Source organism: Mastacembelus armatus, chromosome 9 (genome assembly GCF_900324485.2).
Source record: "Mastacembelus armatus chromosome 9, fMasArm1.2, whole genome shotgun sequence".
NCBI lineage: Eukaryota > Metazoa > Chordata > Actinopteri > Synbranchiformes > Mastacembelidae > Mastacembelus > Mastacembelus armatus.
This window is the reverse complement of record NC_046641.1, coordinates 12,357,741-12,383,902: the sequence shown is the minus strand read 5'-3', so window position 1 is coordinate 12,383,902 and position 26,162 is coordinate 12,357,741. Positions and strand designations below refer to the sequence as shown.

The following is a 26,162-nucleotide window of genomic DNA, read 5'->3' as shown; positions in this document are numbered from 1 at the left end:
AATCTTTACAAATCTAGATTAATAAATACTATTAGCAAGAACAAGGCTATAAAACACAAACATTTTCACCTTTACATTTCATTGCCATGCACACACACACACACACACACACACACACACACGCACAAATCAAATACATATCAAGGGATGATGAGGAACTACTCCCTGCATACTGATGGTGTGTAATGATAGAGCACCGTCTCACATGTTACTGCATGTAAAACACTCTGACACATAATATGAAAGAAAACTGTTTCATTGCACAAAAATGAACCAAAATCTCAGTTTGTACATATTTTGCACTAAAGGAGCCACAAATGTTTTTTTTTTTCAGTGACCTACAAGGATGAAAGTAAAGTCTAGATCTGCAGGGAAATTTACTTAATCCATTCTAGTCAAAGCAATGAATGAAGTAATTCTGTATGGGAATGATAATAAGAAATAGCACATTTACAACATACTGTGCATTTGTGTATGCTAAGCAATCCCTGCATGTCAAGGATCAACATTGGGCTCATGAATAATTCAGAAACAAACAAAAATGGGCCAACACACACACTCATGGCTGGTCAGCTGGGGATAAAAGAGAGGTGCGTGCTCATTGGTTGACTGTCACTTAATGGAGAAAGCTGATTGGTCATCTGGGGGTGACTGAGAGGACAGCGGTGACAGCTGCATGACGCTGAGTTGTGCATTTACCCAGAATGCAGTGGAAACAGTGTTTACAGGTCCTTCAGCCTGTAGCGTGGTCTAAACAAACTGTTTATCTCTATGGTGCAGCGCCTGCAGCTACGACTGCCTGTCTCATTGGAAGTTAACTCATAGCATTTTTGAGCTGAGCTGACATAGGCTTTACACACACACACAGAAACACACACACACACAACACACACACAGACAACTCATGCCTTTTTTCCCTTCACTGAGACTGAGCATGGAGCTGTGCTTTGCTCCACTAAAGAGAAAAATGTCTCCCTCCGGCTCTACTGTGTGAGCTGAAATAATTTTGGTCAGTAAATGTTACTGCCTGTCTGACAGTGGGTCACAATTTACATCTTCCACAATGTGAAGAGTGGGAGTCATTGAGGGGAAACCAGCCAAGTTCTGTTCAATGTCCATCTGCAACAGGGCTCACAGTGCAAACATTGGGATATCACCAGTCTTTTGGATTATGGAAAGACGATAAAGTATAACTTTGATTGTGCTGCTCAGGATGTATTTTTTAGCATCTGAAGCTTCATGGATGTCCAGTCTTTAACAAGCCCACTGCTCCATCCAGCACAGAGGAGAAACATACTACAAATGGGATCTCTTTGCACAGCACAAGACCACACTTTTCACAATTATGTTACAAAGGTAATATTGTATTTAGGGTGTGTATAGCGCAGCATTATTCAGCATATACAAAACAAGGTCCACTGAGGAATCTCTGTCCACTAATCAGTCTTTCTGCTGTGTCCTCTGGTTTGGTTAGGAAGCTGCACTCCATTCTGGGATTCCACATCTGATGTGTGTGTGTGTCTCTAGTGTGTGGTAGAGAGGAGGAGACAGATTGGGTGTGTAGCGAGGATACTCTCTGAGAGGAGGACTGAGCTGCCTGCTGTGGATGTGTTGGGAGCTCTGAGCTGGAGGTCCGGAGCTCTGGCTTTGATAAGGGTCATGGGTGACCTGATCTCCCAGTGGTGGAGAGCTTTGGTGGGCTATAGCACTGAGTCGAGAACCCTGGGGGCTGGGGCTGTAGGGAGGATGAGGGGTATAATGTGGGTAGGGTTCCATGGGGGTCATGGCGGAGGGGAGCGGGCAGGTATATGACCAGGATGTACAACTGTGTTCATCCAGTCTGGGCTCTGAGCCAGCAAACATGCAGGCCTGACGCTGTCCCATGTCTGAACTGTAGGGGGAGTCAGTGATCCCCATGGTATGGTTGTTGGATAGACCAGGTGGAGGTGGAGGGAAGGAGGAAGGGTGATAGTAAGAATCGCCCTCACAGGGTGAGCTACCAGTGAAGGGTTTCTTGTAGGGGTGCTGGCGGGTTCCTGGAGAACAGTCCTCCTCCACTACAAAGACAGAGAAAGAAATATTGTGTTAATTTGGAAATCATACTTCTAACAATTATAATCTGTATTTCATTAGGGCAAAATGCTTGCATTTAGACAACATTACATTTGAAAGAAGAAGTAGATGGGCCTCTTTTGTTATGCTTTAAATGTAAGTTTATATTCCTCAAAGCAAGCTATTAAAAAGAGGAATGCAATATTATCCAGAATCTAAACAATAATGAATTCCAAACAATGCTCGCCCTATTAACCACAAACTGTAAAGGCTTTACTTATCATCAGTGCAGACCTTTTATAATAAGGCCCTTTGTGCTTCAACTGATTCTGCATGTGGAGATGTGTATGATTTTTTTAATCAAATGGCTGCATTAGCCTGACAGCACAAATTAATGTAAACAGCCATGAAAAAAAACAAAGAGACTTCTAACTGGAGGTTTTTTATTGTAAAGAAAAAGAAAAACGTAAGAGTAGCAGAGTAAATTATTAGCACTGCAGCAGGCATCATTAAAATTTATAAACACAGCTCATGAATGAAGTGTTTTTTTGGCCACCACCCTTGCATGATGGAGCATCCTTGAAAGAGGACACTTTGTTGTAATTTAACTGATGAAACTGATGAAACTACAATAACAATGAGTAATAAATATAGAATATCTAAACTCCTGTGTCAGGGAGTTAACGGATGGTGCTCCTTTTTGTTTATATAGCTTGAGATTTTTCACAGCTTCTTCCTACCTTTCCTCTTGGTGCAGTGGTAGACCTGCGACTGATGGCCACGCTGCAGGTGAGGATGAGGCAGGGTGTAGTGGGTGGATGAAGCGCTCAGCAGCTCCTGAGGGCTGCTGCTGCTCAGGCCATTCTCACAATTGTAGGGGGACCCGACTGCGTCAGGAGACCCCCGCAGGCCCCTTCCCTCCCCACTGAAGGGACTCCCAGTGGAGCAAGCTCTCTGTCGGACAGTGCTGCGAGGGACCACAGGATAGTCCTTACTGAAACAGAAGGAGATGGATGTGTTGAGAAAAACAGCAGGTGCTGCACTTTGCATTGGTTTTCGTAAAGGCCTCAGGTATCTTGCACAAAGCTGCCTTTCCTGTCTGTGTACAGGTATTTCTGTTAGATTCAGCTTGGTTGTATTGTTTGTGTTTGTGTCCTTCCTGTTTTTTTTTTTTTCCTTTTCCTTTTCTTTCAATTCTACTTAGCCGTTATCCATCCTTTCAGTTGATCTGATCTCTCTCCGTACACACTGCCCTCTTGGTGAACTCTGTGATACGGAGGGGACAGCAGGCCACATCTCACTGACTCTGGCTGAGAGACACAGTCTCACTCACACGCATGCACGCACACTCAGACACAGTCAGTGCTGTTGTGAGATAACTCATAGCTCTAAAAATACACATCCCTCCGTGTGTCACTTCAGATAGACTCCTCTCTTCTCCACCAACTGCAGCAGCACAAAAACACAGGAGCGCTGCATTTAATACCACCCCCTCTTCCTCTCCCTCCCTCCTCTTTCCTTTCCCTCCCCTTGCTATCAGCCTCTCTCAGTGGCTTGCTAAAATCTCCAAAACTGGATGTCACAACACCACTTGAATGGAGATTAGTTCAACACGCAGACACCATATAGGACCATCAGCTGATCAGCAGCAACATGATATCATCTATCTACGTGTTGTGGTTGTGCTGCATGTTCTGGCTGCCAACCTTCAGACGACAATAGCTCACATCTCATCATACTATTTGGATCTGCCTTCTCTCTCTCTCACACACACACACACACACGTCTTAGACCATATGCACCCAATCATAACTTGTGAGCAAGGGAGGCATGGAGAGAAGAATAGATTTTGTTTCCTATGATTGCTCACACATCCTAAAAGGACACACATGTTGACAAAACTGCACTCACCCTTGTAGCTTGGCCATGCGGTGCAGCTCATTGTCGTCGCTGCCTCTGAAGCCCTTTGCAAAAGGATTATTTTCTATCTTCAACTGTGTAATCTGAAAGCAAAACACAGAAAACCTTTCAGTCAGACACATGTATTACACCACAGACCAAAACAAGCACATAGTTTCATGCATGCACAGACACACTCAGGCCCAAAACACAGTTTTTTTTTTAAAAACTATTTTCTTCATTGACTGCAAGTCAGTAGTTTACTATTAGTCAGAGGCCCTGCAGATGTTGAAAGCAGCCCACGCTGAAGCTCCGCACGACCAACATCCCTCAGCTGCTGACGTTTTGAACAGAGCGGACAGTGTTCTTGCCAGCTGACAGAATAAACTGTTTACCCAAACAGTCACCAGCTTTAAGGATTTCAGGCCAAAGCTTTTAGAGGTCCAAAGCTGGAAGCTTTGATGTTAAGTTCTCAAATTTTTCTCTGTGATATCGCGGGGGGAAACATTTGCTTTTGAAGGATTTCGTTTGGCTAAACCAGGTTCATTTAAACAGGAGGCAAGTGGACCGAAGATTTGACGTGCGCTCAGGTTTAAACAAACTTTGAAGTGACACCGACCTCCACCAAACTACTGATTCAAGAGCCCTAAGTTGACATAGAAGTGTGATACCAAAAGTATTTACTACTGCATGTATAATGGGACTTTTTTTTACATAACCTAACAGTAGAATTAAAATTTTATCTCAGAAAAATAAAACTAACATGTTGTCCTAACGATTCTCACTAATAGCCTACTACTACTACTATTAAAAATCTGTCAATGAATGTTTTACATGTGTTATGTATTTAAATATAAAGATATATACATTTTATGAAAATAAAAATACAGTTACATCAACTGGACTATTAAGTATTATTGAATTGTGAAGGCCTACTATGCATACACTACAATATGTGAACTATTCTGTATAAATAAAAAAAAGTATGTTTTAAACTTGTTTATAAACTAAAAGCTGTATCTACTACTGTAAATAAAGTGGTGGAAATACTTTCTGTAGCTCTATTTTCTGAGCCTTGTTTGTGTGTTTTTATTTTTATAATTTCTATTTTTATTTTAGACTTTTAGTGAACAATAAATAAAAGAATATTATATTGTCTGTTTGTCAAGTAAATGATTTTGCTAATAATGAAAACATGTTAAAATGTAAAAAACAATTTTGTCAAAAAATATAGTTGCAGTTTATTTATGTTAGTTATGATCTGTTATGACGTGTGATGAAACTGAAGATATAATGTCAAAGTTTAAAGTTTAATGCATCAGCAAACTTTCTAATAGATACTGAGGAAACGAGATCAGCAAAGATCCAGGGAAAGAAATACTAAACACAGCCTAAACACACACATACACATGCTCTTTCTCTGTTTGTATTTTCTGTCCAGAAAGTCAATTTGCATCTTCTTAGTTTATGTGTCTTTACTTAATATTTGTAAATATGTACAAAAATAAATTGTACGTGTGTTGTGTGTGTGTGTGTGTGTGTGTGTGTGTGTGTGTACGCTCGCACGTTGGTCGGTTTACACAGTCACATTGTAGGGCTTGACTTCCACTTGGGAACAAGAAAGAACCAAATCCCCAAAATGTAAATCATTAAACTTCAAGATTGACAACTTGGTTTAGGGTAAGGTGAAAGGTTTGGTCAGTGACCAAAGGAAAAACTTCATACACTCATTAAAACTGAAACAAATTTGAACAGAACAGAGCCCTAAAACCTACCTTGTGGTTCTGGTAGGAGGTCACGGCGATGAAGGCAGTCTCTGGGAACACATGGGTGCAGAAAGCTGTGTTTTTTGAGCCGAAGCCGTTGTTCTCATCTGCCTTGACAATATGGAGACGAGGCTGGTATTTGTGCATTGAGTTGAGTATTATCTGCACGGGGGAGGGAGTGAGAAGATGAGGTTGGCAGACCTGTCGTGTTGCCATAAACCCATGAACGAATGTTTAACCTGGACCAGATACCCACATTTCTTTGCTGACATTAATCTTAAAGACAGAGTCATGGTTTAGACATTTAGATGAATCAAATCGATGTAACTCAAAAGGAAACACACTATTATTTTTGCAGGACTGCAACCAAACATTTGAAAAATCATGCCCTATGTAAAAAAAAATTAGACAGAACATTTTTTATGCTTTGAAAAGTCACCAAAAATGACATATGAAGATCTTATTTTCATTTGACACATTTAATAATTCATGCATGAAATCTAGCTGCCATATTATAAGCTGTTCATTTTAATGTGTTTATCAATTTTCAGTTCTGTTTAAATACATATATATATATATATATATATACACATTCAGCAGCTTTTCAGCAACACTGTAATTTGACAGGTAGAAATGTAGTGTCGTCTATATTACTCTGTGATCGCTTACTGTAGCCTTTCTCTATTAATTCCAAAGGCTGTAACGTTACTAAATTTGGCTTAGACGTAATGTGAACTATTAGTCCAAACAGCTCTTTGCACAATCTAAACTGTTTCCCACGACACTGACAACTCTACAAGTGCTTTTTAATTGGATCACGGCCTTCTGCGTGTGCGCGCACAAGGGCGTTTGTTTATCCATTGAGGGGGGTGGGGGGCCCGCCGGTGACATGCATTAGCTAATGGACTTAAGAGCCACTGAGATCATTGGGCTATCTCTAATTTACAAGGCTAAAAGGATTACGTTTGTTTACGCACGCACAGGCACACGGTCGCGCACCACCACCACCAGCTCACCTGTCCCTGTGGGGTAGGTGGTGTATGAAAGGTGGGCACGAGTCCTCGGGTGATCTGTGCTGTGTTGTGTCGTGGTATGTGTAATCATTCTTCTTAAAATAAAAACATCACTCAGTTATTTATTTAACATGCATATATGGATAAGCCTTTAATAAAAACCTGTTGTTTTATTTCAAATAGCCTAAAATTATAGACCTAACTGCGCTTTAAAGCTGTGATTAATGTCGAAATCCAAGCAAAGACAAACTATAAACGATAATAAATAAAACAATTTAATAAAGTAATTATTAGTAGTTATTAGGAAGATGGACTCACATGTCCGAAAGGGTCCAGGTGGTTGTTGGTAAGTTTGAGTTTCTGGAAAGAAACCAGCTGGCGGCTCCAGTGCGCCCCGGTGGCTGGAGAGTCCGGATGGACGTAGAGCCTCCCGGGCATCGCGGGCTCAGCCTTTCCCGTTATCGACCTGTACGATCAAGAAAATGCAGCACATCAGAAAATAGTCAGGCTTTAACACTCAGTGGGTCACAGCGGTTCGTCTGACCGGCCTGGTGCTGGAGGCCTGCCGTGCCTCGGGCAGCAGAAGGCCTGTGTGGTGCTTTAATTAGCTTGACACAAAATGCGAACGGCTTGATGAAGATTTCAGGGAAATCCACATCTGGACCAAAAACATCCAGGAAAATGGAAAATGACTTAAACTGTGGCCGACATGGTTATTTTCTCTCATGTCTTATAGGCTGGACAAGCTGCAGCAGAAACTAAAGACATTACCAGCCTGCTTGAGCAGGCCTGTGGATATTTGATCAGTGCATTAAACTGCTTTACACGTGACACAATTTACCCCTGTCAATAATAATAATAACAATAACAATAAAAAGTTTTAAGACATAAAATGGAGTGGAGATTTGGGAAACAAATTATAGCTGTGTGGATCAACCACCCACATAAACACAGCAAAACCTTAGAAATGCCGACAGACTAGGATCGACTGGTCTATAAACACAAAGGGCCTCTGTTAACGCGCTCAGATGTGGGTCGTAGGGTCGTAGCAGGTTTATCCAAAAACCCCCGAGTCAGACTCAGAGTGGTCTGATGCTCTGAAAAGGCGGAACATCGACGGGTCTCACTTCAGAGTCGGTGGGCCGTTTGGATTTTTCTCTCTTGCACAACAAGAAGCTGAATGGGAGACCTCACTCCGGTGTCTCCCGTCTGTCTGCCCGGTGAACCCTTCATCACACTTTGATTTAACCGGCGGCCATGACGGGGGGGGGGGGGGGGGGGGAACTAGGCCATGCCAGACTGAGAGAAGGACCCGACCTTTTCACAGTGCAGAGGCGGGGATGGGGTAGGGGATAGAAGTAACTGTAGCCTATAGGCTATTGTGCTTTTTTCCCATTAATAACCCACAGCAAACTATGGTTGTTTAATGGCCCTATACCATACGGTTTTTATTTCTATCACGTGTTTTCTGTGCGCTGAATGCTGAAGTGTTGCTATATACGAACCATTTGTTGTCTGCGAATTTGTAGCGATGGTCATCTCCGGGCACAATGTCCATGAGGAGAATGTACTTGGTTTTTGGGTTGAGTCCGGTGACCTTCACCTTGTAACTGGGGAACATCCTCCTGTAAGAAATGTCAACACTAACTTATCAACACAAGCAGATTTAGATTATAAAAAATGTTTTAAATTACATAACAATAAATAAATAAATCAATCAATAAATAACATAAGACTTTTCGGTTTGGGTCAGGCTTGGTCATTCGCACTGTATATTTTGGCCCAGTTGGGAAGAACTGTGATATATAAAACTCACTGTCTTTGATTCAGTCCGCAGAGTACTTAAAAAAAACCCCACGACCAATAAAATATAACCAAAGTCAAACTAGTCAAAAGATAATTATGTCTTCCTCCTCTCACCTTCCAGCCTTAGTGATGATCATTTCAGTTCCCACCTCATCAAACTTCATCCAGAGATCCCTGTCATGAAGGAAAACTTTGATTCCTTCCATCCCCTGCAGCAAAATATAAACTCTGCTCACTACAATTGACAGGAAGTCTTCTGGAGGTAAAATTAAACATACAGGACTAAGGATTTAAAATGTATCAGTCAATTTAATATCTCAAACACACACACGCACACACACACCTACATTTATATATATATATACACACACACACACACACACTAGTGTACTAAATAAATAAAAGATTGCAATAATAATGATAATTGATGAAATGATCTTGTGCTTTACTGCAGATGCGACATAAGGAGGAGTTAGTTGGCCTAGGTAATCAATAATCAATATTTACATTATGGCCCACTGTGCAGGCCGGTACCTGCTGGCTGGACGCTGTCTGTGGTGAAGCTGGTGAGTTCAAGGTGTAGCTGTGATTCTCCTGTTTGGTGTCTTTTGGGGAATCAATGCAATCCGAGTTCGGACGCTCCGCGAGGCCGAACTGGTCCCCTCCGTTTGCCATGTCCCACTGACGCACACACAAAGGTCAGGATTATAGGCATTTGACTTTGGATACGTTTTGTCATGGCTCACACACACACACACACACACACACACACAACAACACACGCTCGTTAATTTTAATAATATAAGCTATATAATAACAAATTCCATGGCAGTGAAGTTGTCACTCGGTATGTCATTTATAATTCATGACCTGAGGGATCCAATTTAATGACAGTTTAGCCAAAATGAAGACTAATCTGAAGAAAACTCAGATCTGTGATAAAATATTTATTAACGTCACATCAGTGAAAACTCTGAGGACTAATAACCAGCTCATGTTTAGTGAAACCAACAAAGAGGCGATTAATGCTGAGTTTTAAATTAAACATCAGCAATAACTTATGTTCTTCACAAACATACAGTGATCTACAGTGACTTACACTGTAACTGATCCAATAACCTAATTACAGGGGTGTACCTAAAGGGAGATTAAAGGTGCATGAACTTGAACTTCAGTACTGTTTAAGAGAAAGACAATTATCATGTATACGTATGTGATATTAACAAAACGTAAGGACTGCATTAAAGCTACGTGAGTCATATAAACACTATTATTATCGAGCTTTAAAGTCCAGTGAGTTAAGAGCTGAATTACAATACGCTGTTTAGAAAGGGAATCAGCTTTTAAAGCTGCATATCGCACATTAAATAACAAAAATGTTGCCTGTCTGAAATTTGCGCGTGTGCATGTGTGAGTGTGTGTGTGAGTATTCTGGATGTTTTCTCTTAGGGCCTTTACCTCACACGCACTGCTGTGCTCTCCTTGCTGAAAACACGCACATCCTGCTCCTGCGCGCTCCGCAGGCTGCTCGCTCACTTCTGTGCTTTGATTTGATTTCTCATAAATTATTTTGTATTTAAAATCCACCTGTCCAAATGTTTGTTTTTCCAGCCTTAAAATTCCACCATGTTCCCCGTGCAGGTTGGAAATATCATCGGGATGTTCCTCGCTCTGTTGTCCGTCTTCCTGCGCCCAGACCGCGGCTCGTCACCACCGTGCCTCTCGTCACCACCGGCTAACCACGCAGCCTAAGAGCCACTGAAAGCGGCTCTTATCTTCCTCATTTGTCGCTGCTCTCCTTAATGCCCTCACAGACTCAGCGGCAACCCTAATCTGAACCCCGTTCATCAGATACTTCATTACAAATGGAGTCAAATCCGCCTCAGACACTCTGCCCTCCCCCTTCTGCCGTCCTGCGCTCCCATAGGTCTGCACGGTGCATGTGTATCTGCAGCCCAAATCATGGCTGTGGCGCTGACCAATCACACAAACACACACACACACACACAGAGACACGCGCTCGCGCACACACATGCACACACACACACACACACTTAAACTGTACTGACTCTTTAACCTGTAAAAAAGTGGAATTATGAGTCTTTTGATCAGACACAGTGGATAAAGTCCATGAAAGTGAATATTTTAGCCGCGTGTCAGACCCTTCATACGCTTAGAGAGAAAAACTGGTTCAAAAAGAAAATGAAGTAATTTTTTAAGGTAACTGTCCCACATACTTAAAGAAGATGGCTGACTCAAAATTACATGACTTATTTTTACTGGAGGAGGCATCACCAAATAGTCTGTTATTTTATTCCTCTGTTGGAGAATGAAGCCAAAATGCAGCCTTTATGATGTGGGTTTGTTCGATTTGAGCATTTCCTGAACTAATAAAACCCTTACGTGTCTCGCATATGAGGCTGCACACCAGCGACAGGACGACGTGAACGCGCATCACTGACTGGATTACTGTAGATCCCGATAAGGCATGCAGAGGTGAAAGTTGAAGGGGTCACTGGGAGGTCAACGCGCCAGATGTCTCCGTTACTCGTGTTTACCGAATCGTCCTGTCGCGTCCACGTCACTCAGTCCATCCTTATACCACGCACCCTCCACAGAGTGTTTTGGTTGGGTTTTCACCGCAGTCCTCTCATTAAGGGTTTGGCTGATGTGAACAGCATTTCTGTTATTCCTGGAAGGTCTGAATTAGCCAACTGCAGAAATTAATAGACTATAGTTTATAGTGAAATATGAATTTGAAGAGAGAGGCACAGTGGGATTTGTTTTTAAGAATGAAGTGAAATATTGTGGCCTGAGGATTCTTGTGTATAAAAAAGGTTTCTGATTTTCTGAGCACCAGCCTGGGCCCAGCTTCTTCTGCATCAAAAATATTCATAACTGCGATTATTGGCGTGTTTAGATATTCAATTCCTCTGTGCAGTGAGAGAGCGCAGCCACTGGAGACAGGATCTGTGTGTGTGTGTGTGTGTGTGTGTGTGGGTGTGTGTGTGTGTGTGTGTGTGATTTCAGACCCATCATGTGTCTGCGCTGATAGCCAACCACTAAGCTCAGACAAGCGGTTTCTGTGTCGTTTTTAAGGCGATGAACTTGATAGAAACCTTCCACAGGGACAGATTTTAAAGGATGACTCAAAAAAGACTCTCCTGATTTCAATCAACCACTGTAACACTTGGGGAAGCTGCATCTGCGCGACAGGAATCAAAGCTTGGCTTTGATTCTATCGCAGCAACAAATCACCAATTGGAAAACCTGTCTCAGGATGGTCAAACCGTACTTTCCGTATTTGAGTAATTCAAGACAAAATATGCAGTAAGTTATCAGACCTATACGTTTTGCTTCGAAGGGTTACCCTGGAATATATTTATTATATTTATTTATCATATTTGTTTACAGTGGGGTCTTGAAGGTCCTTGAGTTTTTGTTTAGTCAAGTACGTATTTTGACAACAGACATGGCAACTCAAAATCACCGAAATATTTTTTTTCTATAAAACTCCGCACTTCGTTTAATTTGTTAAGCTATAATGTTGACTCTTAATAATTATTAGTCTTTATATTTTAACTGTTTGCTGTCAGGCCGTAGTCACATGCACATCTATCAATATTTCACGTGTAAAAACATAAATAACATTGGGATAAAGACACTTGAAGTGATTCTGGATGTTGAATAAATAAACCATGGCTCTCTGTACAAAATGAGTGATTTGGAAACACGCTTTGTTTAATGACCTTTAAAGCGCAACAGTAAATGAAAGTTTCGCTTCTATCCGTGAATTTATTTTGCAAATTAAATGTTTTTGTGCCACTAAAATTATAAAGTTTAATCAAATACAGTAGAGCCTCTGGAAAAAAAACTTCTGTAAAACTTCTTATAATTACACAATCGAAATTAATAGTAATATTAATAAATGACAATAAATAATTTAATTTATCTAATCAGGCTACCTCTTGATTTAAAGATGCGTTTTATCATATAGTATTAGAATAAAAATAAAAACGCCAAATCATCAGGCTGATTTTTGGGGCCACACAATAAAGCTGTTCTATTCATAATTGTTGGCTCAAATTAAAGATTTGGACAAATTTTCTAATATCTTCTGCTTAATAGTGACAAAATACGTGGGAAAAAATCGTCGATTTTCAGTTATTTAAAATCAACTTTAGTTGCCATCAGACATAAGTCATTAAAATATACAAAGACACATATTAATAGAAATTAAAATAGTTCTCCATAAAAAAGTTGCATCAGTAAACCTACAGGTCTTTGTCCTTAAATTATATGAAAATCTTTTTCCTAAACTGAAATATTCACTATTGAAATTCTACATTAGCATCCTATGATTAAACCATACACTCCACAGGTTGTAGCATGTGCACTAAGCACAGTATTTGGTAACCTAAATTTAAAAATATTTAGTAATGAATCTAATTTTCAAACTGGGTAGTGCTTGTATGGAAAAAAAAATCTCTTCCAAGAGTCAAAGGTTTGAATAATACCTGAAATGAGGTGGTGGTGGTTGTTGCTGGACAGCTCATTATTGTCCCATCCTGGCTTCAGCTGATTGGATCCTCTGTTCTCTGTCTGGAGGAAGTGGTGAAGGGGTCCCAGACCTCCTGCACTCAGCAGGTCTGTCTCACACACTTCCAGAGCGAGTGTGTGCATATGTGTGTGTGTGGCATTAGAGGGCAAGGTCAACCCATTTCTCTGCAAACAATCACATCACACAGGGCAAAATACATTCCAACCCTCCCCACCCCTCCACCCCTCCACCCCCCGCCTCAAGTTTGTAAGGTGGTCTGATGTGGGAAACCAAGGAGGGTGGGGGTTTGAACACGAAAACCTGTCTCACATTAATATGGGTTGATATTACATGTTAGAAACCCTGCACGGCCTTAGTTAGATGTTATGCTCTTCTTTACAATAAGCCTGACTGTTATGAATGTGCCTTCAGATCAAATCACTCAGACGTAAACAATATCACACATTACAGGTCAATCCTCTGTCTCTGTTGCACTAATATCGATGATCCCTCTTAAATTGATAGATAGATAGATAGATAGATAGATAGATAGATAGATAGATAGATAGATAGATAGATAGATAGATAGATAGAAAGATAGATAGACAGACAGATAGATAGACAGATAGATAGATAGATAGATAGATAGATAGATAGATAGATAGATAGATAGATAGATAGATACTTTATTCATTCAAATTAACCAATAAAAAAACCCATATATGTAAATCATTGTCTAATAATCTTTATTCCACAGTGTTTGGCTGCAATATATCCTCTTTCTTTGCTGGCATTAGTGTCAACAATTAATTGTACCATAAAACTGATTTTAGCTGAATAAATTGTCTAAACTGATTCTATTGTTTTCCTGATGAGTCTATGTTCTGATTTGATGCCTCAGTTTTAGTTTCTTTGGGCTTTTATTTTGAAGGTGATACAGAAGGCCTAGAAAAATAACCATGTCCAGCACAAAGAAAGGAAAACACTGTTCATTGTGTATCATCTTGCAAATCATCCCCAAATTTTCATTGTTATTATATTGTGATTGATATTGAATGGTGTTATGGCTTCAGTTTGAAAGTGAATCTTGAACTGCAGGCATTTTGTTCCTTTACTTTCTTAACACCTAGACACTGTGGCGAATGATGTGTGGTGTCTTGCAGCCCCATCTAGTGGTTTTCCACTGCAAACAGGGAAATACCAAGAGTAAAGACATCAAACAAAACACATCAAATTTGTCTTCATCACAGACACATTATGACATTATTACTGTCTTATGGCATTGTTATGCCAGCACAAAAAAAAAAAAAACACGTTCATGCCACATGTTCCAAAGTCGTGGGAACAATGGCTACATCTAAAATCACCAGAGTGTAAGGACATCTGAAAGAGGCAGGGAGAGGGAGCAGAGTCACAGAGTCATTCATGTGGGAACATTAACATTTAGAGAACAGCGTGTCTGTCTGCCCTCGCAGCTGCCTGTCACTCACAGGCGTCAAACTGAGGTGTTCTGTGACCTTTGCATAATGTCTCTGCTGACAAGAACAAGAAATTTAACCTCAAAGGCTTGTGGTGTGTTTAGCATATTTCCAGACATTTATCATTTTGTTTTTATGCACACTTGTGGCTGCATGTTGTTTTCATGACACCGAATTAAAGAGAGACTGGGCGCTCAGCAGACGACTTGATTATACTAGTACAAGGTTTAAGATCACAGACCCACAGTTTTAAGTATCAAAGTGGCAGATTTTGAGTTCATTGTACACAGACATATATGTTCCATACACAGACATATATGTTCCATACAAACTTATTTTCCACCTGCTTCATTGTGTTTTTCTCTTTTCTTAACTTCACCAAACTTTTGGCACTTTCTTCATCCCTGCACATTTTTTTCAGCTTGGATTTCTGTCAGTACCTAGAGGAGCTGTGTCTTTAACAGCCTGAAAACTCATTTCAATGCAGCTGACATTTCACAGGCACTCAGTGCCTTTATACCTAGCGACAGAGTTTAAACTGTTTTTTTGTTTTTTTTTTGCAGCCAAACAGCAACACTGTGGGGAAGTGGACAGAGGTCAGGACAGAGTTTTAGGCAATTTACCCAATGGACCTTTGCACTGCACGTGTGAAACACTTCACTTAACACAGCCTTTGGGCCCTAGGCTGACATGCATGTGGATGCTTATGTTTTTGTCTCTGTGCTGTGCATGTCTTTAAGGGTGACAGTGTTAAAGGGCAAATATGTTGGCCCTGACCCTCTGCAAGGCTGGCAGTACGACATTTTTGGCCTTTCGAGAGAAAACAGAAAAAAGTGAAAAATCTTAACTTCTTTTAAAAAAGTCATTTAAACTTCCTCAGAGTTACTTTGTGCTGCTTTGGGTGTAAAATGTGAACTAAAACACAGTAAAGACTGAAACAATCTTATTAACTTTAAAGGTGATGAAAAACAGCCCCAACATGACAAATACAAAGCATCATTTAATGTACATGAAAGAATATTACCATTATACGCAGGCAGACAAGTGCACACAGCTTCAGAAAAAAGGAAAACAGGCATGAACATAGTACCACATCAATGAAGTCATGAGATGAACCTGAGAAAGGTTGAAACCTCTGGTGTAACAACACAAAGTGTCTAAGGCATCATCTCAGAGGAAGCTGTAACATCTGCTGCGAAGGCTTTGACAAAAATAATAAAAAAAAACAAAATACAAGTACAAGTGAGGAAAGCAAAGTGCGGAATTACAATTAAATTACCAAAAGTAGTGGCACTTTTTTTTTTTTCCACATAATGCTGCAATAAGAAAATCACATTTACAAAGCTGTCAACCAGCTGTACTTTGATGTTGGCAGTACATTCTACAAGTACCATGAAAACACTGTTGTATTGTTATGGTACCGTGTTAAAAGCTAAGAGAGGAGTCACAGTTTATTGAAAAATGATCTTTAAGTAAGCAAGTATTAAAAGCCCCCGGTTATAAAAAGTGTGCAGAGAAAATCTGCTGCTGCTGATGCCATCTTCGCTGTCTGCTGATTATAACAAGTTAGTTTGCATGTGAGTGTATACACCGGTTTTATGAGACACCTGATTAGATTGTAGTAATAAATGCTTGTTAATTATTAATGAAGGTAACTTGATGTGAGGCATTTCACAAACAACCTCAAGAAGAAAGAAGGAAAAACACTGTTGGGCTTAACATCGTCCAAATTATTAAAACGTTTTTTTTTTTGTTTTTTTTTTATGAATATAAGGTTGAATATATTTTTAAAAAAAACCAAAACAAAAAAAAACCATGGATACTAACGTCTTAAAATGCCTTTAAACATGTCTCTGTGAATACTTCTATAAAGGGTGAAAACATGATCCTAGTGATGGTGACACCTGGGAGCCAAGTGCAACAGATTGAAAGAATGTGCCATAATTTGTAAGTCTTCAAAGAACAATTAACAACAAGATTATTCAAGTTTTCAGAGGAGGGTGCACTAAAAACAGTCCATCATAGCTTTTTCACAGTCCTGTGAATAACAAACACTGTGCCTTTTGGTCTCCTTCCAGCCGAGTGCATCCTTCAACTGCAATGCAGCTTCAAGCCCAGCAGGGGGCCCCATTCTCATGTTATTGGCCTAGTGGCAGATGGTCACAGTGTTACTTCATTAACAGGCAACACTATTATTACCAGTCACATTCATTTTAAAGCAGGTACCAACGCTTTAGTCCACACACTAATCTGGTCAGACTTCACTGAACTAGACGTCTGTGGTGCGGATGCTGTCGTCATCCAGGCTGAAGGGGAAGCTGCAGCTAGTGTGGGACTGAGGCTGAGAGCGGTGCCTCCGACGTCCACTCGCCACATCTCCTGACGCTGTGACCAGTCCCAGTCCACTGGTCGAAGGAGCAGGAGGGGGGCACGGGGTCGGGTTAGAGAGGGAGTTGGACGAGGAGGAGGTGGAGGAAGAGGTGGAAGAGGATGACGGTGAAGGCAATATGGGTAAGGAACTGAAGGCGCAGTCTTCATCCTCTGTATATATGATGGACGACTCACTCGATGGTACAGGGGTCCAGGGCTGCCAGCCCGGTGCCACTGAGCAGGACTTGGCCAGCGTAGGTCTCCGCTCATCACCCTGCTGATTACGAGACGCAGAGGAGGTATTGTGACTCCGGTAGAGAGAGGACGCACGTTTAAATAAACCCTGCAATGACACAGACATAAGAACCATCTCTATGATTCATCATAATGAGTTTTCCTTCAACAAAGTTTAGCCAGAAACGAACAATGGATTATTTGTTTTTGGTGTCTTGCCTCACAGGAGGCCCAAGGGGAGAGACAACAGAGTTACCTTAGGGGGACCTCTGAAGTCCTGGATCTTCATCTCAATGTCCTTGATCCAACCATGCATCTCCTCTGGAGAGTCTGTCTATAAAGCGGAGTTACCAGAAGATAAAGCTGTGCAGAGCAGCATGTCCACAGTCATTTTCACACCAGCTGTCGTTTTAGTTTTTTATAATAGTGTTCATCTTGTTTTAAAATCTATGACTGGTGATGTTTCTCTTACTGCCATCACATCTCATGGAAAAAAAAAAAAAAAAAAAAAAAAAAAAACCAGAACCACCAATGAATTTGTCCTCACATGTATTATCTATATGGCCAAACCCTAATACAGCCTTTTCCATTCGTGCCATAGACCAAAAACAATGCGTTAGTGTCCAATCAGTAAACCTCAGTGTTGCACTGATAGACATGACAAACATCAGTAATCTGCTTTTTTATTATTTAGTAATTCACGTGTATTAATCCTTCATTAAAAAGGGTTTATCACCATATACCTTCTTTCATCCTGGTTGAGTAATGTTTTGTTTAAAAAAGCAGAAGTATTGAGTTTTTTAGATTCTCAAATATCCATACCTGCCGCCACTTTGAATTTGCAATACAAATTGCATTTTTCTTCAGTTCCACTTTGATCATGATGTTTCATCTATTTTTGTTTATGTTGTTTTTTTTTTTCTTCAGTTTGTCATGCTTCCTTTTTTTCTTGCACATAAAAAAATGAAACCACTCATGCCTGCAGGCCCTCTCCCTCTGTCTCTCCCAGCACTTCCTATCTGATCTGACCCCTGCCGTCTCAGTCAGCTGTTCTCCCAGGGGGTGGAACAGGATGCTGTTGTTGTTATGGTAACAGATGGTTGAGCCCATTTCACAAAAACAAACTTTTCATGCTCCTAAAAAAAGCGCCTATACCACACATCAGCAGCAGAGCATTTAAAGAAAACAACTCAAAACCTCAGATATACCTGAAAATCTTCATTGTTTTTCTCTGTGCTCATGTATCTAAAAATACCAGTGAGACATTCTCCTCATCAATTCTGCAATATATCAACACCGATTTTATAACATGCCTGTTCCAGTGAAGAGATCTTACCTGAATGTAGAAGGTTCGGGAGTTGGTGATGATCTCAAACAGGTTGTCTCTCAGCAGGAGATCCCTGAGGGACACACAAAGTGAATAATTATCCTGCTGAAACATACAGAGGCTGAAATGAAGGTGAAATCACAGAGGTCATCACAAAGCTATGGTCTGTATCTGCTTATTTCACAAAAATAAGCAGCCGAACTACACCAGAAGCTGTTTGGCATCGTATGGATTGCTCCATTTTCTGTGTTCAGCTATTATTTATACTCCCCATACATACTAAGGCACAGAATAATATCATGTTTTAACTATTAATTCTTTAATAGTCTAAATGATCAACTTTCAAACCAGCAGGAGGTTCAGATCAATTTAAGTTGGTATAAAGCATCCCAGCAAAAATGAATAAATAAAGTTTGCAGTGTCTACCAAGAACTCTATTAAGAAATTTTTGACAAAGAAAAAAACAAAAGTCCAATTTGCATTGCAGTTTACAAAAACTCCCAAACATCAGAACAACAGCTATACAGCATCAGTCTAACTTTATCCCGCATTGAACAACAGATGTGGCTAAACTGACATTAGTGATACTGGTACTTAGGTTAAGCCTCGTTGAATGTCTGAGTATTAAACTTAAAACTGATGTTGTAGCCTATTAGATCTCTGTTTTTATTCATTTCCATATTAGATACATATCTAGATGGAGGGACAGTCAAATGGCGGAATTTGACTCACCCCGACTTAACGAGACATTCATGGACTTTTTGAATGTCTCTCAGTGGAATAGCTCGGAGAGGCTCCTTATCCTGGAACAAACATAAGCAAAATTCAGACATGGGCAGACAAAGACCACAGTCCCTCATAAGCATCAACCAGAGACAGGAAAGGAAGAAAAATTCTGGCTCACTGTCTCAGACTTGTAGTAACTGACTGCGTTGTCATCCAGGGTGAAAAACCGCCTCTTCCAGCTCTTCCTCTGAAAAACACACCATATTACAGTCTCCACGTGCAGCTTTTTTACTCACTTAATCAGTGTTAAGTAGCTGGATACTCACCACATTTCCCTGTTTCACACAGTAACTGCATCTCAGCACTCCCGGCCTGTAGCCTTTCCTCTCTCTCCCTTCGGTCTCTTCACTCTCATTCTGAAACATTTCAGCATTTTCATCATGGTCACTGTGACCGGCACAATCAGATATCTCGGCTTACACACAAAGTGTTTATTGACACCGAAGGAAAACTGGGCTATGTTTGGTTTTCTCAAATGAAATGACACAAGTAGATAAATAAAAAGAAAAAATCTGCTTATCACAACAAACCCGCTGACACTGTCATGAGAGTGTAGTTTAGACAGTTTATAGTTTTAGCTTCACCTGAATGGGAGTGTGCACCACCACTCCACCAACGATCTCGGTCTTGTACGCCTGCTGTCTCTTTCCTCCCTGAGAGTCGCTAATCACTGGTGTCACGTCAGACCTCGGAGGTGCAGGGCCGGGCTTAGGAACCTGTCGAGGCAGGATGACATTAACTGATGTACAAAGACATGGGCAAATGACACTATGGGGTAAAGTGGACTATTACAGTGGTATAATTCCCAAGAGCGGAATGACTGTGAGATGTTCTGGATAAAGACATTTAGCTTGTGTGGTTCTTCAAGTGCTTGCCTTTCCCAGGCGCTTGCCAACGTGCATTAAAAAGTTAACTGCAGAAAAACAGCTTGCACTGGGGAAACCAAATAAAAGATGTACGTAGATGATTATAAGTAAGCCATCAGTGGGTGCGCATTGACCACATAGTGGTAGCAGTATCAGTACTTTCTAGACTAGTCATTATATATAATGTTACATTGAAAACAAAGAACACAGTCTAGTATTCAAAAATAAAATCTGCCACAAAAGGCTCCTTCTTTGAAATCCTTCTACCAGTAGTTGTCAGGGATGCAGGACACGTTACTAAAACAGGCCTTAAATAATCAGACAATTCAAATTAAAACACCAGCTTGCGTATATGGCCAACGGCAGAGTACCTACATGTAAGTTTGTAAATAAGGTGTTAAATGTTTTCATATTACAGCTGTTATAAAGTCTAACTTCACTAATATGCAGTAAATAGGGTGATCAAAAAACACCTACAACTGATTAAATACACTAAATTTCCCAGTTTGGGATGAATAAAGTATTTCTATCTATCTATCTATCTATCTGAAAAAATGGATTTTAAATACTTTAATATACATTGCATCCATTTGGCTTTAGAAATCATTTTCATAAATTGTTCCATTGAGGCCAAGGCGGCTCAGAAAAGGCGGCAGAGCACCCCATCCCCTCGAAGGGGAAGTGAAAGAGAATGAGCAGTGCTGCTTCCTGTGTCAGTGTGCAGGTGAGAAAAAAAACGAGAAACGCTTTTCTGCCATCTGCTGCCGTGAGGCATCTGGATGCCACTAGTCATAATGGTCCCAGTCATGTTACTGAGCACATACAAATATTATGCAAATGTGCATGGCATTCTCACTTACACACATATACAGTGTTTTGACACCTCCACCACAGTGACGCGAATGTCCTGTTGCTCATATTTGCACATTCATGATTTCCCCATTCACCAAATGTGTGAGAGGGTATCTGTGGGGAGGGATACTGGCTTTTGTGCCGATGTGGCTTAAAATGTTTCAGTCATGCCACCACAAACTGCAGCTTCCTGTGCTCAGGTGGAAACAAATCCCTTATCGATAACTGCTAGTTTAGCCTTTTACAAATAACACATCTGGTTATAATTTCATGTCTGTTCTGTTTTACACTCACAGTGATCTTGCTGGCCTTGTTGAGAGCAGCCACCCAGTCTCTCATGTCAGTCACATCGTTGGCTTGGAGGAAGTACCGCCGTGAAACTGCATTGATGACTGCCGACAGACATGACATAATTCCATGAATATCCACAATAACCACATTATAAATATTTTGATCACATATATAAATAAAATTTATGTCATATATTACATAAGCATGACCTGCTTCTCCAAAAAAAACTCACCAAAGCAGAACTCTGTCTTGGGTTTTTGCTTCGCTGTAGCTTCACTCACCTTAGAGCAGAGGAGAGGAGAGAAGAGAAGAAGCATTTCATATCTTTGATGTGCGTTTGACTCGCGTTTGACTCAGAGTGTCCAGGGAGGAGCCGTCAGCATTACAGTGCAGTGAAGCCAAATACCATTATCTCTGGTTAGCTCAGTGAGCCCACTGACATCTGGAAAACTTAACAAAGTCTGCTTCAGCTGTGCACTGCACGTACGTGACTGTTAACTTCAGATAACTCCAAGACCTTGTGCATCTGTGAACCTAATTTGCATGTTTCTGTTTGTGTGAATGCTATGAATCCCTGTGTCCACACCGCTCGAACGGCTTCTCTAGATTTTATCTATTACACGGGACATTTTGTAACTACAGCCCATACCAGAGGAAAAGGACAGGCAGTTGAGGATGGTTTACCTTAGAGATGTAGGTTAGTTTCAGGCTGCCAACAAAACTGGCTCCACTGGGCAGGTTCTGCATGCAAACAAAAACGCAAACAAACACACACACACACACACACACACTCGTCATTGGCTCAGAGTCCAAGGCTACACCGTTTCGGTTGGTCAATTTCACTTCCTCTTGCTGTTTGTGCAAGTGTGTGTCGTGCATGTATGCATGGAGCACCTGAGGGTTGTCCATATACCACAGCAGAGCATTTCCCTGGGTGTCGAGGATGAAGTATCGTCTCTGGAAACGACAACTGTTTTCCTTCTCCTCGATATCCAGGAAGCCACACACACGGTTCAACCTGTCCACGTACGGCATGCTGCTGCTATTACATATCACTGGGACAGACAGAGAGACAGACCCAAGTGAAGTGGCCATTGAGAGGCAAAATGTACAGGGAGCAACAGAAAGACTTATTAGACAAAAAGGCAGAGACTGACAGAGCGGGAGGATAAACCTTCATTCATTTTAGTGTTCAAATATACACCAGCACACACACACACACACACACACACACACACACACACACAGGAAGAAAGAGACACGCTCGCACTCAGCAGTTTTTCATGTGACGTGATTGAGGCTGAGCAGCAAACCCTGAAGCCCGAGGCTGAGCTGAGGCCCTCTACCACAGCCAAAAATTACAGACTGCACTTAAGATCTGCACACACGCACATTTCCACTGGCCAGAGACGAGAGAGGGGAGAGAGGGAGGAGAGGGAAAAAGAGGAGTGCATTGAGGGGGAGAGCTGGTGAGATCTGCTTATTAAGATGATGCCATGCATGTGAATCATTGAACTGCTGACTTAGACCAGGACTCATTCAGCTCAGACAATCAGGTACACACACTAATACATGCTTTTCAATTTCATTCACGGCAGAAGTCTGACAGTAAATTAAAGCTGGTTTTTAGTCTTTGGAAAGCTTCTGCCATGGTGACAGCTCTATTGCACTGTTTTTACTACCAGTTTTACTGTTAGAAGTTGCTGTGGGTGTTTCTGTCCTGCCAGTGTTGCTTCTTTTGCATCTTTCCAGACTAAATGTGAAGTTATCACAACAACATACTATACACAGCTGGACGCACAAACTACATACATCACTTTCTGTGATGTATGTAGTTTGGTCACAAAGATGATATAAGGCCACATCATATAAGTGTTACATGAATACACAATTGGCAGTTTAAGATAGAAATTATTTCCCTAAGCGTTCACGTCACCTAACCAACAGAAAAAATATAAATAAATAATGCACATAAGTTGCATCTTCTTCTGTGCAACTATTTTAGGTCGGTGGTGAGGAAAATGCTTTGAAAAATGTGTGGGCGTCAGGCATGCAACATATTTTCTTTTGCCATTAAAATAGGCCAAAGATAAAAAAACGGTTCAGAAGGCTCTCGTAGAAACTCTGGTTGTAATGGAAAAGTGAAAATGATGCCGCAGAGGTCACACATATACCAATGGTGAGACTGCCACACCCCACACACACTCATGTAAACACATAAACCATTCTGAGGATCAGAAAACATCTGGTTTAACCGTTACAGGGAGAAGTAGCGGTGAGCTTGTGGCATCTTTGGCAAAAAAATTTTTACCAGAAAATATAATTCAGACAGATTTTAGCAGATTTTAGCAGATTTTTTTTAATGGGATTTAAACAACTCAGGCTTCGAAATGCAGGCACACAACACCAATCTACCAGTTACTATAAATAGAGTTTGTGTGTATGAAAAATAAATATTGTGTGTCAGAGTAGTGATATCAGAGATATTGTCATTTACCACATCCATGGCAGTGAAGTGAAACCCACCCACACTCTGTATAGGCACTGGCCTATATATAGGCAAGTAGTTTAAAGTAGATTCAAGCTTGTCTACTTAACTGAGTAGATTTCAAACAAATTATATGCACTTACTAATGTGCGGCTATAAAGTTCAGGGACTGTCAAAGACCAAATAAAAAAAAGTACAGTCAAAATCGATTCAAGAGCAGACAAGACATCCTGACTTTGAATCCATCGCATGAGAAAAAAAAAAAAACTCCAAATAATCTTGATCCTACACATCCCTCAACGCAACATCTTTTGTTTTTCCTGGTAAATGGTTTTCCCCAACTCGTTGCCCCCAGTTTGTAACATGCAAGGCATTATACTACTCTACTCCCTGGCTGAATAGTTCTCCCTGTGAGTAATACACTGACATGTAAAATCACTGGCATTAACCTTTAATTAGCTGAAAAGATTAGTCAGTTGACAAAAAATGAATAGGCAACAATTTGAATAATCAATGAATCATTGTCACTTTTCAAGCAAACGTTTTCCAGCTTGGTGAAGGTTTTCTACCAGTGGAAAGTTATGGACATTACTGTTGCACTAACATGAAGGTACTACATCAGTGTAAAGGTAAACAGCCTGATATGGTGTTGAGTACTTCATTGTGTTACACTGATATTTTTAGTATGAAGATTATTGGGGAGGAGAAGAAAGGGGTGAAACATGGAAGGAGATTGATGTATTTGTATTATGTATTTGTTTTATACCAACTCAACATTGTTACAGTATCTAAAAAAATACTGGATTCAAGGGATTTCTTTATTAAAATCTGGGGACCAATGGCTTATTTATTTAGAAAACTGAGCCACAAGATTGAGCTGTCTTCATTTGAAAAGAAACTAGTAACTATAGCTGTAAAATACATGCAGTCGGATAAAATGTGTTTCCATCGAAAATGTGGGCGAGAAGCAACATATGGTAAAGCACAATACAACAGAGTTACACAAAACAAATATCTCAGAATTGCATATAAAACTGAATAAGTTTTGGTTTGGGACTTCTCCAAGCTATTTCTGAACACTAACATTATTATTGGACACTGGGAAGTGGTGACAGGTATTTTTTAAAATACTGTCTGACACTTTATGGAACAAATTCTTTACTTATAATAAAAAATAAAAAAAAAACTACTGATGCAATCCAAGGGCAGGCTGCAGATTTTCTCTGTGCAGCTGTCTAATGCTGAGCCGATCCTGCACAGCATTTGCCACAGCAGCAGCAGCAGCAGCAGCAGCAGCAGTGCAGACACTTTGTACAGCCACTAAATGACAAGGTTAATGGTCAAGGGCGTGCACGTACAACGTGATTATGAGAATGCGATGAAAACTTTAAATATGTTCAGGCGAAATTAGTCAGCGACACCTGACAGACATTTGTTCAGCTCAGATGACCTGCACTGACTCACCAGATCCAACGACACTGCCACACCTACTGTGCTGTGCCATCCGCGCACATATCACACACACAGGCATGAAGCAACACACACACACACACACAGACACACACAGAGTCACAAAGTGCCACTGTCGACTGAAGACTTACCCGTTGTGGAGAGTCAGTGTGCGCCACAGCCAGCGCCCCGCACGGCTACGACGCAGAGAGGAGAGACCCGAGCTTGGTAAACAGGCGCATGGTAGAGCAAAGTTTGTTAATCAACTTTCACTAACAGCAGACAGTTACAAAGCCGGCGTGCATCTGGCTCTGACACTCGCGTCTATTTGTTTGTGTGATCGGATTACAGAAGACTTGTCTTCTTTCCGGGTTGGACGTTTCGTTATTAGAATAAACCAGCCCCGGATGTGATCTATGAGTCCTCTCAGCCCCGGCCGGGTCCTCCTCCTCTGCACTGGGGGAACTTAACGGAGGAACTACACGGAGCTCAATAGGCTTAACTACCCCCGTCCCCCTTTTTTAACCCCAGGTTTATACTGTAATTTCATCCGCTTTGGAGACACAGCTTTGGTCTGTTGCTGGCCTGTCTTTGTTATTTTTGTACCCAGGCTTTTTTTGAGAAAATACATTTTGTCCTGTAACCCCGTGTCATACTAAGTTATGTTCCTTGTGTCACACACACAGACACACACTCAGCTGGTTCATATCAATGGCTATAAAAGAAGAGTGTGTAAACCAAACAAACAGCAGCAAAGTGAAGAGTAAAGTCATTTACAGCTCAAAAACCTACTTCCTGTACCTTAAACTTCTTGTGAGGTCTATATATATAAACAGGGCTCACAGCTTTTCAGACCATTTCTCTACTGGTCAAATGGTCAGTGTGGGAAATATAGGGCTTCATAGCAAGGAGGTTCTGGGTTCAAATCCCATCCAACCCTGGACC

General features: G+C 40.9%; 2 protein-coding genes across 3 annotated transcripts; both read right to left on the bottom strand.

Moving 5' to 3' along the window:
• Positions 1-374: 374 nt before the first annotated feature.
• LOC113139493 (T-box transcription factor TBX5-like) lies at positions 375-10,360 on the bottom strand. The gene is made up of 9 exons (XM_026322787.1): positions 9,995-10,360; positions 9,071-9,217; positions 8,651-8,745; positions 8,236-8,355; positions 7,049-7,196; positions 5,727-5,879; positions 3,964-4,055; positions 2,793-3,046; positions 375-2,057 (listed from the first exon to the last, which is right to left on the bottom strand). Exons 2-9 carry the CDS (start codon positions 9,209-9,211, stop codon positions 1,471-1,473), a joined length of 1,590 nt encoding a protein of 529 aa, XP_026178572.1. The 5' UTR covers positions 9,212-9,217; positions 9,995-10,360; the 3' UTR covers positions 375-1,470.
• Positions 10,361-15,536: 5,176 nt separating this feature from the next.
• plekha2 (pleckstrin homology domain containing A2) lies at positions 15,537-25,610 on the bottom strand. Of its 2 annotated transcripts, none has more exons than XM_026322805.2 (12): positions 25,370-25,610; positions 22,175-22,335; positions 21,965-22,021; positions 21,513-21,561; positions 21,284-21,381; positions 19,856-19,987; positions 19,538-19,627; positions 19,390-19,458; positions 19,218-19,288; positions 18,495-18,558; positions 17,415-17,492; positions 15,537-17,201 (listed from the first exon to the last, which is right to left on the bottom strand). In XM_026322805.2, exons 2-12 carry the CDS (start codon positions 22,313-22,315, stop codon positions 16,824-16,826), a joined length of 1,227 nt encoding a protein of 408 aa, XP_026178590.1. In that variant the 5' UTR covers positions 22,316-22,335; positions 25,370-25,610; the 3' UTR covers positions 15,537-16,823. The 2 variants fall into 2 exon arrangements, with proteins under 2 accessions (XP_026178590.1, XP_026178589.1); XM_026322804.2 differs by having other exon boundaries at positions 15,537-17,267; positions 25,370-25,608.
• Positions 25,611-26,162: the final 552 nt, after the last annotated feature.